This window comes from Pelecanus crispus, chromosome 12 (assembly GCF_030463565.1).
Source record: "Pelecanus crispus isolate bPelCri1 chromosome 12, bPelCri1.pri, whole genome shotgun sequence".
Classification (NCBI taxonomy): Eukaryota; Metazoa; Chordata; class Aves; order Pelecaniformes; family Pelecanidae; genus Pelecanus; species Pelecanus crispus.
Genome location: NC_134654.1, coordinates 26283711 through 26301761, shown reverse-complemented (window position 1 = coordinate 26301761; position 18051 = coordinate 26283711). Strand labels below are relative to the sequence as shown.

Below are 18051 nucleotides of genomic sequence, written 5' to 3'. Positions count from 1 at the left end.
CCTCAGGCTGCTTTCTTAGGAGAGGGTTTGGGTTGGAGACACATACTGGTGGTCCATCCCTTCTCTGAGGTCTCCCTTGGTTTTCAATTCAGATAGTATTTGCTAATTATACGGTGACATCTCTGGGCTTGAAGCATACAACATATTACTGGTTCTCATTTGAGACCAGCAATCCTGTTAGAGTGATAATATCCCATTAGACAGCCCCAAAGGATACCTTCACAGAATGCCTTTGAGAAGCAAAGCTTTGGGCAACAACCAGTGCCTCCTGCAGAACGGGACTGAGTCAAACCTCTGGCAAAGCAGGGCCATCATTGTGAGAGCAGCATAAATTCGAGATAAATCCTCATCCCACTGTGTACCAAGTTGTTTAATTATGGCTTACTCAGTGGCCTGACTTCAGGAGCTCATTACAGCATTCTGGAAAACAGTGCTGAGAAGTCTCTTGGCATTCCAGCAAAGGGCATTTTGGTTTTAATTAATCTGCCAATTAGATGGGCCACATGAAACTGGCCGAGCTGTTTGTTTTCAACCTGTGCAGAGTGGAAATCCCCACCAGAATGCGTGTGGAGCGATGGGCCTTCAATTTCAGTGAGCTGATACGAGACCCGAAAGGTCGGCAGAACTTCCAGCTCTTCCTGAAGAAGGAGTTCAGCGGTGGGTCTGCTGCGTCTCTGTCTTTGTCCCTGCCTAGGCCACACAGCAGGACGCTGCACAGCTGCGACAGAGCAGTGGTGGAAATCCATGCCTTTGCAGTAGGTGCTCTGAGTGGAGTCCATGACAAAGTCACAAATTAAAGGCAGTAGAAGTGACTTTGGAGGCAGTGGCTGCGCAGCCAGTGCATGCAATACCATCTAGTGGCACAGGACACAAAATACAGCCCAGGGTACTCCCAGTGCAGGGGGACTGCTCCCAGGCAAGCTGGAACTGGCTGAATTCACAAGCTCTTACAGGTGTCATTCATCCCTGAGCAGAGAGCAGGGGAAAGCTGTTTTCCTCCTTCAGTCCCAAGGGGATTGTCAAGGTGGCTGTAAGAACTGGAGAGACTGAACTGGGGCCAACACATGTTGAGTCAGACAGATTCAGTTTAGGAGTTCATGAATGGGATTGTGTTTTCCTCAGTCTAGCTCTCTGCTGACTGCGTCCTTGTTACACAGGAGAGAATCTGAGTTTCTGGGAAGCCTGTGAGGACCTCAAGTATGGAGACCAATCCAAGGTCAAAGAAAAAGCAGAAGAAATTTACAAGTGAGTGTGATAATTTTACATTCTTAAACTCTCGGTACATGAGTCCCATCACCTTCTTCCACACGTTGTCATTCTCCAAATGATTTATTCCTGAGACTTTTCTTTGTAAGCTGTCATGAAATGCGGCTGCCCTATGTCCCCATGTAGGAAAGGAGCTTTAGAAGATGAAAGCATAAATATTGTTTTGTTATATAGTTACTTTTCCTCTCTGTTCTTCACTATTACATTTAGGTCTTAGCATGTACTTTACAGATGTGGAGTAGCAAAGATCTTGGGGCTGCCATGAGGAGAGTGGAGAGACCCTTTTTTGCTTCCAGTGGGCTAAAATTTGGTTTATATTGTGTGTTAACAGTGCAAGAGGAAGTGGCTGCATGTCGTGCTGTTGAAGAGGAGATTGACTGATTGACTGCCTAAGATCAGGACAGCAAATTGCAGCGGGGAGCTGAAGGGACTTTTCCTTTCATGCATAGACAGAGGAATCTCCAGGAATTCTCCAGTTGTTAATAGCACTGTTGATTCCTCCTCCTTGCAGGCTCTTCCTGGCTCCAGGAGCGAGGCGCTGGATTAACATCGATGGCACAACAATGGGCATCACGGTCAAAGGCCTCCAGCATCCTCATCGTTACGTTTTAGATGCTGCTCAGACCCACATTTACATGCTGATGAAAAAGGTTTGTTATTTGTTTCCAAACCCTTAGGGGGATTCCAGTTCTCTGGGCCTTTCCATGCCTTTGTGTGCTGTCAGCTGTCACTTTCAAGTGGCCTTTGTTTGAAAATCCCTCAAATTTGCTGACTTAAGCAAGCACTGGTTCAGGCCTTTGTATGTTACTGCTTCTTCTTCCCTCTAAGGCAGCATGTCCCCGAGGTGGTGGAGCTCAGGTGTCTGCTGGAAGTCCTACTTTCTAATACCAGCTTTGTCACCAGCTCATTCAAAGCTTAAACAAATCTTTTAACTTCACTCAGAACCACTTTGTGTCCCACATCAGGTTATCCCTATGGTGGGATGCTTGTATCCAACTAGATTTCAGCGGTGGATGGGAAAAGCGGTAGCAATTGTGGTATAACTGCCCGAGTTTTGTACCAAGAGCATAACCAGACATGGCCCATCTCAAATTTTACTAGTTTTTTTTCACACATTTTTCTGCGGTTATGTTGATGGACACCCTTTTTTAGGTCTGACTGATACAGTAGACTGCGGGCTGATGTCAGCATCGGGTATGTCATGGCTTTCATTAGATCATGGTGACCAAAAATAACCCATAACTCCTCCATATGAACAATACAAAGCACACTTAGCAGGAAGGAGCATTGTGGGCCAGAGCAGCAGCTAATGCACATTGACACTGAAAGCAGCAGAACTATACTCATTTTCACCAGTTGCTGAAAAGTTCGGCTCCTGAAACATGAACACCTCACCCTGCAATGACTGTGAGACACCGCTGGCCTGGGCTAAGCTCAGTTCAGACCTTTTGGTCTGGATCGTACCTGGGAAGCTTTATTGTGAGATGGAAAATCCTGGGAATTTTACACCAAGATGAAAGGGTATTGGTTTAAATAGCTACATTTGCCTGAAAGATGCAAAGTCCCTTGGGCTGCTGGGGGAGATTATCCAGTTCCCAGCCTCCGTGGCTCCTGAACAGCTGTGTGTGGTGGTGATTTTAATAAGGGTGTTTGCAGCCCATAACTACCAATTTCTCTTTTTTTTTTCTGCTAGTAGGACTCCTATGGCCGCTATTTAAAGTCTCCAATATACAAGGAAATGCTGGCCAAGGCTGTTGTGCCACAAGAGACTGTCAAAAAAAGGCAAGTGAAAGTGGATGTAATTGTGGGTTTTGTTTTTCTTGTAGCAAGGGTAGAAAAAGCCTGAGTTGCAGCAAAATTACTGTGATTTAGATGTTCGCTTAATTAAATAAAATCTTTCACTAAGAAGATGCCTTGCTCTGAGACTGATATTGCTGTTTATTTGTGAGCCCTTTGGAAGTGGCTTGCGTGCAGTCAAAATTGACGATTGCTCGGCTGCCTTGTCTGTTGGGTCTGTTTAGAAAGGCTGTGCTTGTTGAATTAATCATGGCTCCTTTGCTGGAAGGAGAGAGTGGACTGGGCATGGGAAAACTCCCGCCCACAAAACATTGGCTGCCAGAGATGACACAGAGCTACTGCAGTGAAGGTGACAGGCAGCCACGTGGGAGCAAACAGCATCTTACCTGCGCGTGACTGCTGGCACAAGGTAGATGACCTTAGAAGGGGTAGGCTTGAAATGGCTTTTTCTAGACCAAGATGAAGGTTGCATAGCAGATTTGGGCCATTTGAACTGCAGTTGCTTCTTAAGGCTGAGCGTGCAGTGTCAGAGCCAGACTGGGTGGTGTGCTTCTTTCTCTGTTCCTCTTCCACTCATCAACCTAGCAAGCAAGAAAGAGGAATCATGGACTTTCACGCTATTGTTTCATCTAAAGCCCATTTCAAGTCAGTGGAAAACACCCTCCTGCTGACTTGCCTGGAATTTGGTTAGATTTTCCCTGAGCCACACATCACAAGGTCGCTGGCAGATGCTGATTGACCCCGGGTGACTACCTTCATGTTTGTTAGAGCCTGTTCTGGAGACACAATACTCAGCACCCTGGGTAAGTGTCGTGGTTTAGCCCCAGCCAGCAACTAAGCACCACGCAGCCGCTCGCTCACTCCCCCTACCCCGATGGGATGGGGGAGAGAATCAGAGGAGTAAGAGTGAGAAACACTCCTGGGTTGAGATAAGAACAGTTTAATAATTGAAATAAAGTAAAATAGTAATGCTAATAGTAACAGTATAATAATGATAATAATAATAATGATACACGAAGCAAGTGATGCACAATGCAATTGCTCACCACCTGCCGACCGATACCCAGACAGTTCCCGAGCAGCGATTGCTGCTCCCTGGCCACCCCCCCCCCCCAGTTTATATACTGAGCATGACGTCATATGGTATGGAATGGCCCGTTGGTCAGTTTGGATCAACTATTCTGGCTGTGCCCCCTCCCAGTTTCTTGTGCGCCTGGCAGAGCATGGGAAGCTGAAAAAGTCCTTGACTAGCATAAGCAGTACTCAGCAACAACTAAAAACATCAGCCTGTTATCAACATTCTTCTCCTACTAAATCCAAAACACAGCACTATGCCTGCTGCTAGGAAGAAAATTAACTCTATCCCAGCCGAAACCAGGACAGTAAGCTAAAGAGCTGGTACCTCATCCAGCCATGGCTTAACGCTTGTTTCCACTGCTGCTGGTAATGGCTTTGCTGAAGCAGGTAGTGGGTGGTTTTTGGGGTGTCACAGACACCAGAAACACCCATACTGGTCCCTATCTTGATCTTACTGAGGATGCTAGAAAAAAGATGGCAGTTGTTTGGGTTCACACTGAGCAGTAGTTACGTGCAAATGCTTACAAGAAAAAGAGTAACATACTGGTCATCTCCTGGCCCTGGAGTCCCTCATGAGGACCAGGAACAGGGCTTCCTTTACGCTTTTAGCAGTTCTGTAGCTGATGTGTGACACTGAGTCACCGAGTCCTGCTTTAATCCACCTCATCCACATTCGTGCTTCCTTCTTGTTGTGTGGGTGACAGTGGCACATCTGTCTCTGTGTCTGACACTGCCCTCCTGGCAAGTTTGCTTACCAGAAGTGAGTTTTTCGTGCCCTTCTACTCTTCAGTAACTCCCTGCTTCTTTCTCTCGCTCTCTGCCCAGCTCCACTTTTCCATTTGGACGCCGTCACCTCCGCTCCAGCCCCAGCCCCGTCATCCTGAGGCAGCAGGAGGAAGAGGCCAAAGCCAAAGAAGCCGCCACGACCGTGGACATCACGCAGGTCATGAGCAAGCTGGATCGCAGGAGCCAGCTCAAGAAGGAACCTCCCAAGTAGGCTCTGAGCCCTGCAGGGCACAGCTGCAGGGAAAAGACAAGCCGAGGCTGGTGTTGAGCTTCGTCTCCCCTTCCTGAAGGTGTCAGTGCTGCTTTAGGTTTCCCAGGCCGGCTCTGCCAGCAGCCTGCTTCCTGCAGGTTGCCATGGCTTCTGGAGCAGCAGATGTCACTTCCCAGGCATGTCAGGCTTGGGAACGCTGCCGGAGCCAGGCCGCTGGCTGTGCCGGATTTGGGGTGCAGGGCCCCGGCTCCCTCCCCGCACAGCTTGGAGAGGGGATGCCTTCTGCTCAGGAAGGTTGGGCAGCCCGGCCGCCTCCCCCTGCCTCCTGCTCCTCCAGGAGGTGGGATGGCACAAGGCAGAGGAAAGCTCTGTCATCCCAATCCTTTGCGTTCCAATCAGCCTTCCTGGGAGCAGAGGTGGACAGCCCCGCAGGGAGCACAGCCAGGTGGCCCACCTCAGAGCGTGTCCACGCTGGTGTCCATCCTCTCCGGGGGATGCGCACCTTCCCAAGGGGTGCACCCTGGGCACCCCTGAGAGGAGCGCACCCCTCACTTCAAGTATCCTGCACCTCCTAGCCAGTGCGACGGAGCCACAGACAGAAGAGCGGGGTAGACTTCTTGTGAGAACAGTAGGATGAGCGTTGCTGAAGGCTTGGGTGACCCTTTGGATTCTAATGACACTCCCAAGGACCCCCGGCACGCTGGCGGTGATCAGTGGAAAGCTCTGCTCTCCCCTGTGACTCCCCTGCACGATGAGCTAGGTCTGCAGGCTCAGAGAGCCGCCTCTTGCAAGAGTCTGCAGGAGGGCTTGAGAGATGCAGCCGCGGCTTTGTGTTTCTGTTATCAAATCCTTCCTACCTATTGCCTTGTCTTTTTCCTGCTCTTATATTTTCTGTTGTTAAAAAAAAAAACCTGACAAGAGGCAGTTCCAGTTGTTGCTGGCTTGTAGCCCAGAGGCAAGGAAGAACCGGGGCAGAGGTGTTACAAGCTGATTTCAACTTTAAGTAGTTTTTCATTCGCTCTGTCTCTTTTTGCTCTTTAGAATGAGGCAACCTAAACAACTACATTAGTGCTAAAGAGCTTGGGGAGATTCCAGGCTTTGCTGGGAAATTCCAGCACGTCTGGACTAGACCGATGATTACCAGAAGTGGGAAGATTCTCGCAAAGCCCAGTGAAGGGAATTGGGGGGGGCAGAAAAGCTTCCTTGTTCGTTAGAATTCAGGGGAAGCAGAGGGACTGGGTGGGAAGGCCTGAGGTCCGGGAACCTTCTTTGCTCCAGTTCATATTGTTCATCTGTTTTTACTACCGGTATGATTTTACAGGGAGTGGGAGATGGAGAAAGCTGTGAGCGGGAGCCCTCAGGGTGGATGCAGACCAACCCCTCGCGAAGAGGGAGGTAGTTAGGCGATAGCTGTGTCCCGAACAGCTTTGAACAGCAATTCTTGCCCTCCCCGTGTGTGTTATCAGAGGCAGAATCAGGGCTACACGGTCTGATCTGGTATCGCTGCAGAACTAGGCTCCTTTACTCTGCAGCTGAGCTAGGGAGATTTTCATGACCTCCGTTAACCTAACGGTGATAAACCCTCTTAGAGGAATTGAAACCAAGTCGCATGAGTCTTTTGCTCTGATGGCAAGGTCTGCTTGCAAAGTCTCTGCTCTTATTCCTAGTGGAAGCAATGGCAAATTTTGCAATGCTGTAAGGGTTAGCAGGCTCAGACCATAATTGTTTTTTTTTTAATTCTGCTTAAAATCACAAGGCTTTTTTACTGAGCACAGTCAACCTACCTTGACATGAGAGCACTGAAAGATACTCAAGAACTTGGCAGGGTTGGTCCAAAGCGACTTGGATGTGTTGAGCTCTACAGTCTCTTCAGAGTTTGTATAACATGGAGCACTGAGCATGTTGGGATTGCCAGTATGTAGTAACATGTGGAAGATCAAGTCAGGGTATAAATAATAAATAACAAATCTGTGTGTTCCAGTCAGTCCCTCTGATTCTACTTCTGTTTTGTCTGCAGCTTTGCTTTTTATGTTCTCTCCATCCATTCCTTTCTCTGATTTTTCATCATCTCAGCTTTGCATCGCTGTCCCCCTGACATGGGTTAATGCTGCGTGCTCTGGAGTCGCTGTCCTTGTGAAACGCCAGGCCTACGCTTGCAGGCAGAAGCTGGCTCTGCTCTGCTTAGAGGCTGAACAAGCTGGCGTGACCCAGCGTACAGCTCCTTGGTCCCTGGCCGTTCAGTCCCTGAAGAGGAAGGTCTCCTGTACAAAGTGTGACCATGGTACAAACTGAACTTCGCTTTGTGCCAGCCAAGAAATTGTTTGTTTCCATTGGAAATCAGAGCAATATGTTGTTTCATTTCTTGGCCATCGCTTTCATGCATTTGTCTGTCTAATAAAAATAAATGTAGAAAATGAAAAAAGAACTGAGTTCATCCTTCTCTGTCTTGTCTCAGTGTGTTCGTCCTTCACTCTCTCATCTCTCTGCCACGCATGCATGCATTTTCTGTATATGTGCCTCTGCTCTCAGCACTTCTCTTTGGACACTTGAGCTGCATTTCATTTCTGCTGGGAGCGAGTCCTTAGGAAACAGCGGGGGGGCCCCGGCATGCAGCATGTCCTCTGCTGATGGATCTGCACTCGGGCTTGTCCTGAGGGCTGAATTAGCTGAGCTGGAGACTTCACAGCACCAGCCAGGGACAGTGGGGGCTTCAGTACAAGACGTGGCTTCTCGTATTATCACTCATCAGGGTTTGGAGCTCAGTGTCCTATTTCTTGGCGACCACAGCAGCCAGCACATTGGTACTTTGGGTGTGACATGGTTATGCCGTTTATAACCAAGATCACATTCTCAGGATAGCAGACTCCTCTGTGCCTGGAGCTAATCTTTGTCGGGAATGAGACAAGCTGGTGTCTCCTATAGCATCCCAGCGGGTGTGGGGCTGGATCCGTCAGCACCCGCTGAGGCCGGTAGCAATGACCCCGTTGCTTTCCATGGGCAAATCGCCATGCCGGCGCTCTCCCGCTGTGGGAGGGCAGGGAGGGGCTGGAGCTGCAGGAGAGGGGGGCACCGGCCCAGGCTTGGCTGGGGTGGCTGCCGGCTGCCTCCTGGCTGAGCCCTGTCTCTCCCGGCAGCGCAGGCGGCACCCGGCCCTTCTCCTCCGGAGCAGGAGAAGGCTTCCCCTCCAGCCCCCCGCATGCCGCCCCCCGGGCCTGACTGAGCCTCTCTCCTTTTCCTCCCCACAGCCCTGCCACCTCGCCTCCCCAGCCCCTCGCCCGGCTGTCTACGTCGGCACCGGCACCCCACCATCGCCGCCTGCCTGCCTGCCTCCCGCCTCCCCCGGCCCCCCGGCCCTGCCCCACGGCACCGTCTGCCCCTCGCCCATCAGCGTGGCCCTAGACAGCACCGCGGGCGCCGGGAGGGAGCAGGAGCGCCGGGGGGCCAGCCCCGGCCCCTTCCCCTCCAGCGGCGGGAGGTCCCGTGCGGCCGCCCTGTCCTTTGGCCGGTTCCTGAAGAGGGGCTGCTGGACCTCGCCCGTCTTCGCCACGCTCTCGCCCAAGTGCCCGGCCGTGCCCCACGGGAAGGTGCAGCCGCTGGGCGAGCGGGAGCGGCGGCTCCGGCCAGACACCAAGGCGGTGAGCAGGTAAGCACCGCGCGGGCATGCCCTCATGAAGGGCTCGCCTCCGGCACCATTTTGGTTTGCAATTACCCAGAGGTTGAAATAGCATCAGCTGAGCCCATTAAAGCGGGCCTGGTGCTTCATATTCCAGTCAGCCGTCGCCATCTTCCCCCGCCATGTCTGCCTGCTGTGGGGCCGCGTGTGATGGCGGCTGCCAGGAGCGGGCACCGGCTTTGCTCCTCCCTGGGGTCAGGCAAGAAAATGGAGGCACTGCACCTTCCCACTGGCCCCGGGGAGCAGGGGGCCGTGAGGCTGCTGGGGTACGGCGTGGCGCAGCCGGGGATGTGGCCTCTCCCCTGCCCTGGGGACACCAGGCCCCTGCAGTGCCCGTCCCCCGGCAGCCATGTCACCTCCTGCCCGTGTCCCTGCGCCTCCGCACGCCGGGGCAGGCTGGAGGAGGTGGCGGCCCCCTTGCACGCGGCAGCCCCAGCTCAGCATGAAGATATTAGGAAAAATTTTTTCATGGAAAGTGTGGTCAAGCATTGGAATGGGCTGCCCAGAGAGGTGGTGGAGTCACCATCCCTGGAAGTGTTCAAAAAAAGGGGAAGACGTGGCACTTTGGGACATGGTTTAGTGGGCATGGGGGTGTTGGGTTGATGGTTGGGCTGATGATCTTAGAGATCCTTTCCAACCTTAATGATTCCTAGTTTTTACTTTCATTAAACAGTAATCCAGCCACCAAGCCAGGAAACATGAAATTAATTATGATTCTCCCCTTAACTGGTTTAGTGGTGGACTTGGTAGTGTTAGGTTAATGGTTGGACTGGATGATCTTAAAGGTCTTTTCCAACCTAAATGATTCTATGATTTGCCCCCACATCAAGAGGCTTCAGGGGCCGTGGGGCCTTGCTGCCCCATGTATGTTAGCAGGAGCTGTTGTTTGTCTGATTTTGGTGGCTTTGGAGAGGAGCTCGAGGTCTTGGCACCAGCAAAGATGGCGAGGCATTCAGGTACTCTGGGGTAGGGACCCCGTACATCCCTGAGGATCCTCCCCGCGAGGCTGAGCAGCGCTGCGAGCCCGGCTGACAGTTGCCTTTCCTCCAATTGCATCTAAAAACCACTGCTGGTATTTGTGCTGCCTGCCCCAAATCATGGCCAGGCCCCTAAAAACATCTCTTTCCCTCGGCTCCTTCGCTTGCTTTCTGTACTGGATGTGTTTTCTGATGAGAAACAGGCCAGAGGCCTCGCCGGTGGTTCCTCTCTGCTGCGCTTACACCTCCTGTTCGTGGTGTAAAGCCCCCAGGTTTTACTTTTGATCCCTGAATTTTCCAAACCACTCGTATATTTGTGTTTGTTCTCGAGCACTGGTTCAGGTTTGGTTTAATGATTTGAAAGTCAGAGGAGACCCAGACGTAACAAGGGAGGAGAAATCTTGAGGGAGAGTTGTGAAACGTTTGTCATTCCGGAGCAGGATGTGTAAGATTGGGGGATTTTTTGCCTGGAGAGGCTGTCACTGTTGAAACCAAATCCTGGCCACATCCCTCACTGAGAGTAACGTGTCCTCAACCGCTTTTAATCCACCTCTGCTGCTGACCGAGTGGATGAGTCCACATTATAAATTCAAAAGCACAAATCTGAGGGCTCCTTCTCCACCTGGCTCTGCGCTCTGGCTGTGCCGGAGCTGTGTCACACAGCAGTTTTGCTTCAAAGGGGTGGGAGTGCACATTTCCTTCGTTTTCCATCTCTGTGGGCTTGTGCCCAGGAGTTTTGCTTTGGGATTTGGGGTTTGAAAAGTGGAAAACTCAAAGCCAGGCTCCGTGCTGCGTGTTCGCTGTCTCGGAGAGCACATCAAAAAGTGCCGTATGCGTGATGAGTTTTTATTTCCCAACACAGCTTCTTCCAAATAAAAATGGATGCTCCGTTGGAGAGCCGAATCTACCCCATAGACTCTGAGGAGGGAGAGGACAAATGCCACCGCGCCTGTAAGGACTCTGCGAAGGAGGTCATCTGCCCTTGGGAGAAGCCCACCGAAGGGGGGAGAGCTGGGTAACGAGCAGCCCGGACATGGACCCTCTCTTTCCAGGCCTGAGACCACGAGGTTTGCCACGTATGGTTGAGTATACGGGCCGTGCTGTTGCAGAAGTGCGTTAGAGCCACCCTTCACCATCAAGGAGGCTCAGACTACCACAGCTACGAATAACGGACCCCGGTGTACCCATCTGTTTGTAATTCAAGAATTTGAAGCATTTCTGGACCGGTTTTCTTTCCTGTCTCTGGTATATTCAGATCTATTCATTACAAACTCCTGATAAATGAACCTTGTTTCTTGCCTTACAGCAGATGGAGAATTTATGTGTGTGTATATATATATGTATATATCCTGGGAAATGGTGTCTTATCTGAATTACTTGCTTGGCCATGAGGTGTCAGCACCCTGAACACAACACAGCTGGAGCAGAGCTTGCGGGCATTTTTCAGAGTAGGACTCAGACTTCAATGCCAAGATTGGGGCATGTTTGTGTCCCCAGCTTGGGTCCACCTCTTATTATTAATAACAGTTTTTGAATTTTAAAGCAAGTTCATTAAGACACAGCTGATTGCTGGGGAAAATAAAGTAAACCCCTCATGAGAAGCTGTGTACCGTGTGGCATAGCATCATTCCTTAATCCAAACCAGAAATGATCCCAAGCAGTGCAGGAGGAGAGCAAAGGCTCCAGAGCACTGCTGCATTAGCTCCAGTTTGCCGGTTGTGGCCTCTCTGTGCTGGGTTTTGAAACCATGACTTGAACTGTGCCCTGGCAACACCTGGGAAGATCCACACCAAATCCGTGTTGGTGTTTCGGGTCTCTCCAAACTTAGATCGATGCATTGCCACAGTCTTTACCTGTGTCGTTATCGAGTGTTAGAACGTTGCTTTCCTTATGTCATGTCAGCGTTTGAAGATGGTTTTTTTGCTCAAGTGTGGAGGGGATTCCTAGAAGTGCATGATGTGGGTTGTTCTTCTGTAATTTGGCCGTGTGGCCTGTGACTTTTGATGTTGGTATTTTGTACTTTCTAATTGTAAATGGAGCTTTGCCCATCCGGCTGATGTGGTTCATCATGCTGACTTCTACTGCGGGATTTGAAGTCTCTCCTCACACATGCTCAGTGGTCCCCATTTCCCCCAGGTCTGGGACGACACTTCTAATCACAGGGCAGTTTGCGAAAATCAAGAGGCTGTTTCTGTTTCCAAAGACTCTTTCCCAGGGGAGCAGAAAGATGCACCGCCCCAAAGCAAAGGTCGAGCAGGAGGGTACTGCCCCACACTGCCCTTAATGCTCCTCTAGTACGAACGCATGTTTGCTCTTGCTGGCTTTGCTTTGTCGGAAGGATCTGGTTCTGCTCTGGCAGTCACTAGCGGTGGCCACCTATTACTCATGAGAGACAAACGTGGTGTCTTTTGTGGTTGTTTTTGTTAATATTGTTACTCAGCTGCTCCTGACGAGACACTGATAATGTATAATCCAGGAAACACGACAGGAAGTCATTGTGACATGCAAGAGTTAATAATATTATATTTAATATTATGTACATATTATAAGAGCTAGTCTGCAATTCCTATTTTTCTCATCAGTTTGGGGTTCCTCTTGTGCACATCCCTGCCTCCTACTCTGGAAGGTGACAGCAGCTGCGGATCAGCAGTGTGTGTCTGGGGCTGGGATGTGTGTCACGCTCCAAGGAGACAGTAAATACCATCACGTGGAACCCACTCATCTGTGGTTTCCTCTTCTTCAGCACTGCCGGCGTGCACGGAGCTGGGCTGGGCACTGAGCACCGGATCCCCAGGCTGGCTTCCTCAGCACCTCGGCTCCTCTACAACTACCTGAAAGGAGGCTGTAGTGAGGTGGGTGTTGGTCTCTTCTCCCAAATAGCTAGTGATAGGACAAGAGGAAATGGGCTTAAGCTGCGTCAGGGGAGGTTTAGATTGGATATTAGGAAAAATTTCTTCATGGAAAGGGTAGTCAAGCATTGGAACAGGCTGCCCAGAGAGGTGGTGGAGTCACCATCCCTGGAAGTGTTCAAAAAACGGGTAGACGTGGCACTTTGGGACATAGTTTAGTGGGCATGGTGGTGTTGGGTTGATGGTTGGGCTGATGATCTTAGAGGTCCTTTCCAACCTTAATGATTCCTAGTTTCTACTTTCATTAAAAATAATCCAGCCATCAAGCCAGGAAACATGGAATTGCTACTCTGCGCTTAATTGGTTTAGTGGTGAACTTGGTAGTGTTAGGTTAATGGTTGGACTGGATGATCTTAAAGGGCTTTTCCAACCTAAACAATTCAATGATTCTATGATTCTATGATTCCTCATGTCATCAGCTTGCTGAAGAAGATGCATGTCTTGTCCCAGTTTCACAAGCTGATGAACGCATGCGTTCTGCATGATGAACTTGGGCACTACTCGTATTTGTTATGTACTTAGCAAGAGTAATGTAACTGGTGCTGTATACTACCCAGCTACCATGAATATACAGTTTGCTAGCCACAGGGAAGAGGGGACCCAACAAGAAACTCTTGTCAAAGAGATGGGTGGTCACCCCCGCTGGCCTCAGTGAGGGGTGGCACTTCCTTCACTGCAAAGAGGCGCAAAGGGAAATATTCATAGAAATATCCCTGGGTTTATTTCCAGTGACCTGGGGCAATCAGCGTTTCATCTCCACACCCAGCTTTGCAGTTGCTGAGCGCAGACCAGGCTGCGGCGTACATGCGGGTGATGGAAAGCTCATGCTCTCCAGTGACCTGTTCTGCTCCTGAGGGGATGGACGGTGAAGATCTCCCCATCTTTCAAGGAATTAAATAGTGCCTTGGCCTCACGCTCATCTTCTAAACCAGAATAAGGACTTCAAGATCCAAAACTGGCTGTTCTCTCAGGGCTTGGACACCCTGATGCAATTACATCCAGACAGTCAGATACGTATGTGTCCCAGAGGTCAGCACTGGGGATCCTCAACATTTATCCTGTCAGGGCACTGCTTTTTTTCCCCAATATCTTTCAACTAGAGGACTCCTACAATTTTTTCCCCTGGGGTGGACAGGCCCCCGTGTCGTCCATCTGAAGCCTGTGCCTTGCTTTCCTTCCTTCCTCCCTTCATCCACAGACCCCCCAGGTGCCTGCCGACTGCAGGTTGAAAACCGCTGCTCCGGAGGCCCCGGATCCCTCCTGCCACCATGCTGTGCTTGCATGGTGACATCTGACGATCTCACCCCCGCTGGAGGCCTGGCGTGCTGGAGTCAGGAGCGCTTTCAGCTCTCGCAGTTCAAATCCCCTCGCTGTGCAGGAGCCCATTTAATGCTGCCTGGAGTCACCTGGAAGAATTAGCTCACTGCAGCAACTTAGACATCCAAGGTATTCTGATAATGTGAGGGATGTGTAAGGTTAATGACTGGAAAAAGTGATCGCTCCCTGTGGGCAGTTTCTCAGAAAACTCCCTGCTGCTTGGCTGACAGAAGAAAGGAGACTCCAGCAGCAGCGAGGAAGCCCTCGCCGCAGTGGCCCCGCTCTCCTGCCTCCCACGGCTGCAGGGGCTCATGGCTGGCACAGACCCACGGAGCAGCCATGGCCCCGCTCCGGCTTCTCGGTGCTGGAAGAGCTCCCTGTGCTCCAGGTCTGACCTGACGTGCTGCAGGAGGGGCTGCAATGGTTGGACTTCAGATATTATGTGAATGAACCTGGAAGGAAGATGCTTAATTAGCTGTGTGGCTCTACAACTTGCTCCACTGCCACCCGTGGAGGTCCCACGCCCCACGTTAGGGTGGGCTCCTCCAGCATCCTTCGCTCCGGCTCAGGCTGACCCATGGCTGCTGGGATTTGTTTGCGTGCTTGCTCTGTGGCGGTGGGCCAGCCTGAAAAGCAAGAGCAGCTTCTGGGGTTCCCCCAAATCTCCATGAGGGCTCTTCCCAGGCTGCCTCAGCCATCAACCTCAAGGGGACACTGTTGGGATAGGATGGGAGCGAGTCCCATGCTCGCGAACCTCAGCTTCTTGCTGGGGCGATGGGCAGGAGGTGGATCCTGCGGCGCGGGGTGCCAGCTTTGGGGCAAGCCCTGCTCCGGCTGCGCTGCTGAACTGCGGCTGGGGCTGCTCTGCGGCCGTGCCGTGGTGCCGGGTACATGCCACGCTGCACCTGGCCTGCAGGGTGAACCTGATTAAAATGTCCAAATTAGAGATCCGTTTTCTGAGCGATTGGCATCTCTCAAATCTCCCTTCAAGTTGGACATTTCACTCTCTCCTCTCCAGCTGGAACGTAAGGCCAAAGTGCCAAAAACACTGAGGGCCTGTTTTTTTCACTGAAGTTTTGGACTGTGCATCGCTCAAGTCTTGTTAATTTAAAAATGGAACAAAGAATGCTCAGCATCCATCAGCATCAGGCCTCAGGAGCAGGAAGTACCAGCTGGCTCAGGAGAGGGCTCGTTCCCATGAGATTCCCAGTGTAGTTTTGGCAGGCGGCGTGGTTGGGATAGCTCTGCGAACAGGCTCTTCCTGCCTGAAATGCCAGCCGTGGCAGAACAGCTGACTCAGAGCATGACAGCTCTTCACAGCATCCCCTTGTGAAAGGAGCCGTCAGAAACGTTCCTGACACCGCTGCCTTTGCATTTTGTGAGGCTGACTTGAAAGCCGAGATGTAAGCCGAGCCCATGTCATGATGCTCTTGGAAACGGTGCTCTGAGGGTGGAATTCACCTCTGTGCTGGGGCTGCATCGCATTACATCCTACTCGGGTCCCGGAATAGGATGTCAGTCAAACTGAAGTGGTTCATGGTCTATTCACCCCAACATCTGAATATCTGAATTATGATAAATATATTATGAAAGACTCATCGTGACTTGGCTTTTTGGGGTGCAGGAGCCTCAGGGATGCAGGAAGAAACACAGTCACCAGGGGAAATTTCCCCTTGCCACGAGGGATATGTTTTATGCATTTCGCAATATGCCTGGCTAAGAAGCAGAGGTGAGCACCTCGCAGGATCCCTTTTAGGGTAGAGGTTCCCAGATCTGTTCGGCACCACACTGAAGAGGAAAAGATAAGCTCTTGCAAGTCAGTTTACTTTTTAAAATTCATGTTGCCATAGCAGCTTAGCACACCGTCTCAAGTCCTCCTTCCTGCAAAACTTTGATCAGCATGAAAACAGAATTATGTTGTTCCCCAACATGTTCTACATATACATATATCGAAGTTCCCATAGTTCAAGCTTCAACATCTCTGCAAAGCCCTCTTTTGTTTCTCGCTCACAAAAAATTTCTCTGGCCAAAGGACAGTATTTTAAATCCTCGAGATGCATTGGGCTCAGTCTTGGTGTAAAGCCAGCTCCTCAGCATCTCCCTGGTCCTGCTGCTCATGTTCCCAGCTGAGGTTCTGGTTCCAGTGGTTTCTAAACACACTCTGGTACACCATAGCACTGAAGCCCAGCCACCAACCTCTGCCCCCAAAATTTCAGAAATACCCTCCTCCCTTGGCTCTGCTCTCTGGCCATCAACCTAGTCTCTTCCATGGAGTATTAGAAGAGCGCAAATTCCCCTGAAATATCTATCCATTTGTTATCCAGCAGAAGCACTGGGCTGTATCATCCCTGCTCACCTCTAGTCCTGTCATGCTGGGTTCCCTCTGTCCCCAGGGAAGGAGTTGGTCACCCCGCTTAGGATGGGATGCATCAACTTTGGAAATGGCGTATTCCCTCCATTGCCTAGAGGAGACTAACTCAAGACTGGACACAACTTCTGTATGGGTAGGAGTTGGTGATAATTTATATATGGGTGGGACGACCTGACAGCAGTGGCTTTAACGAGACTTAGTGCAGCCAACGTGTTGTGTGTAGGCACCTGCTGCAGCTCCAGGTACAGTGGTTTGGCTCTTTGCAAGCTCTGCTGTAAGCCTTAGGAGACCTGCATTTATTCTCGTCGTTACCCAAGATGGGGCTGCCTTGTTCTTGCTCCTGAACTTTCCCTCTGTTGCACTGTGCTGGGAGCAATGGAAGGAACTTTAGTAGCACTTTAAATCCTGCTTAGAGCAATCCTTTTGTTTCCATCAGGTGTCCCGTTTTTCCGGTTGCATTTATGCTAGCAATATTGGAAAAGACCAAAAAAAAAAAAGAAATGAGGCTAGACATAGACAAATTTGCAATAATAACCTACATGGTCATTTGGTTAAATAGCGCATTACCCCAAGCTACCTTTTTGCTGTTGTTGTTCACATGAATCCGTCTCCTCACCCCAGAGGAGACCCTTCCAGACCAGGACAGGGAAAGGTCAGTGGGATTTTTATTAATGTTCACAGCCAGACTTCTTCCAGTCAGCTTTTTTTTTTTTCCCCGATCAACTGAAGGGAAAAAAAAAAAAAGAAGAAGAAAAAATTGGGGTAAAAGTTGAAGAACACTTTAATTTATAAGAAAAAGAACTAAATAATTGATGTAGTCATGGTGCCAAAGGTAATTTCTGCTGCTCCCTCTATCTCACAAAGACATTTAGCATTGATTGAGATCAAAGTATCAAAAACCCCTGCTGCTGAGCTGAAAGGCAAAACTTTCGGCTGCCTTTCTCCGCTCTAATAATATCGTCTTTATGTAGTTAATAAACTGCACACTTCAGTCAAACTATATCATTACAGAAGACTTAGGGAGCTAATAATTTAAAAGCAAAGAATTGCCTCTGTTCTTCGCTTTGAACTAAACAACATTCTGTTGAATGAGGGGGACATCAAAGCTTTGTTACTATTACCAATGTGGCTGGAGCATAGGGCCGCACAGAGTGTGTACTTCAGTCATGAAGAGAAAAAAAAAAAGATTAAAGATATTGGCTTATCAACCCACAGGCAGAACCAGGTGTTTTCTTTTCTGCTGTGCAAGCATCAGGTGGTTTGCTTATCAATGAGTTTTCTTGTTAAATAGATGTACATGACTTAGGTTGATCCCTCCAGTCCTGTGGCCCTTTTATTTTCTGAGCAATCTTTGAAAAAGTTGGGATGAGGCGCTGTTTGTTTGCGGGAGGACGGCTAATTGGGCCTTTTGCCGAGGGCCAGCTCCCTTTTTCGCTCCGCTGACGCTCTCCTGTTGTGTTGTCCTCCGCTGCAGCAGGTCTCCTCCCTGCTCCCCACCTTCCTTCTGCATGTGTGCTGTGGGGCAGCCCCCTAACACGTGGGGCAGCCTCATCCTCTACTGGATGTGCCTTTGCCCCTCTCCTGCCATCTCACCCCTGCCGCTCCAGTTCCTCCGTGCTCTCAGTGGAGCAGGCTCTGCTCTCCCAGGTCAGGAGAGGCATGTCCCT

General features: G+C 50.4%; 1 protein-coding gene across 1 annotated transcript in view; it reads left to right on the top strand.

The window, feature by feature from the left end:
- RGS9 (regulator of G protein signaling 9) overlaps positions 1-10806 on the top strand; it is a 35240-nt gene extending 24434 nt beyond the window's left edge. The window contains exons 13-19 of the mRNA XM_075719749.1: positions 542-657; positions 1158-1245; positions 1778-1916; positions 2963-3048; positions 4966-5083; positions 8383-8780; positions 10650-10806. Of these exons, the coding sequence (XP_075575864.1) occupies positions 542-657; positions 1158-1245; positions 1778-1916; positions 2963-3048; positions 4966-5083; positions 8383-8780; positions 10650-10806 (1102 nt within the window). The remainder of the gene's footprint in view (positions 1-541; positions 658-1157; positions 1246-1777; positions 1917-2962; positions 3049-4965; positions 5084-8382; positions 8781-10649) is intronic.
- The last annotated feature ends 7245 nt before the right edge of the window (positions 10807-18051 follow it).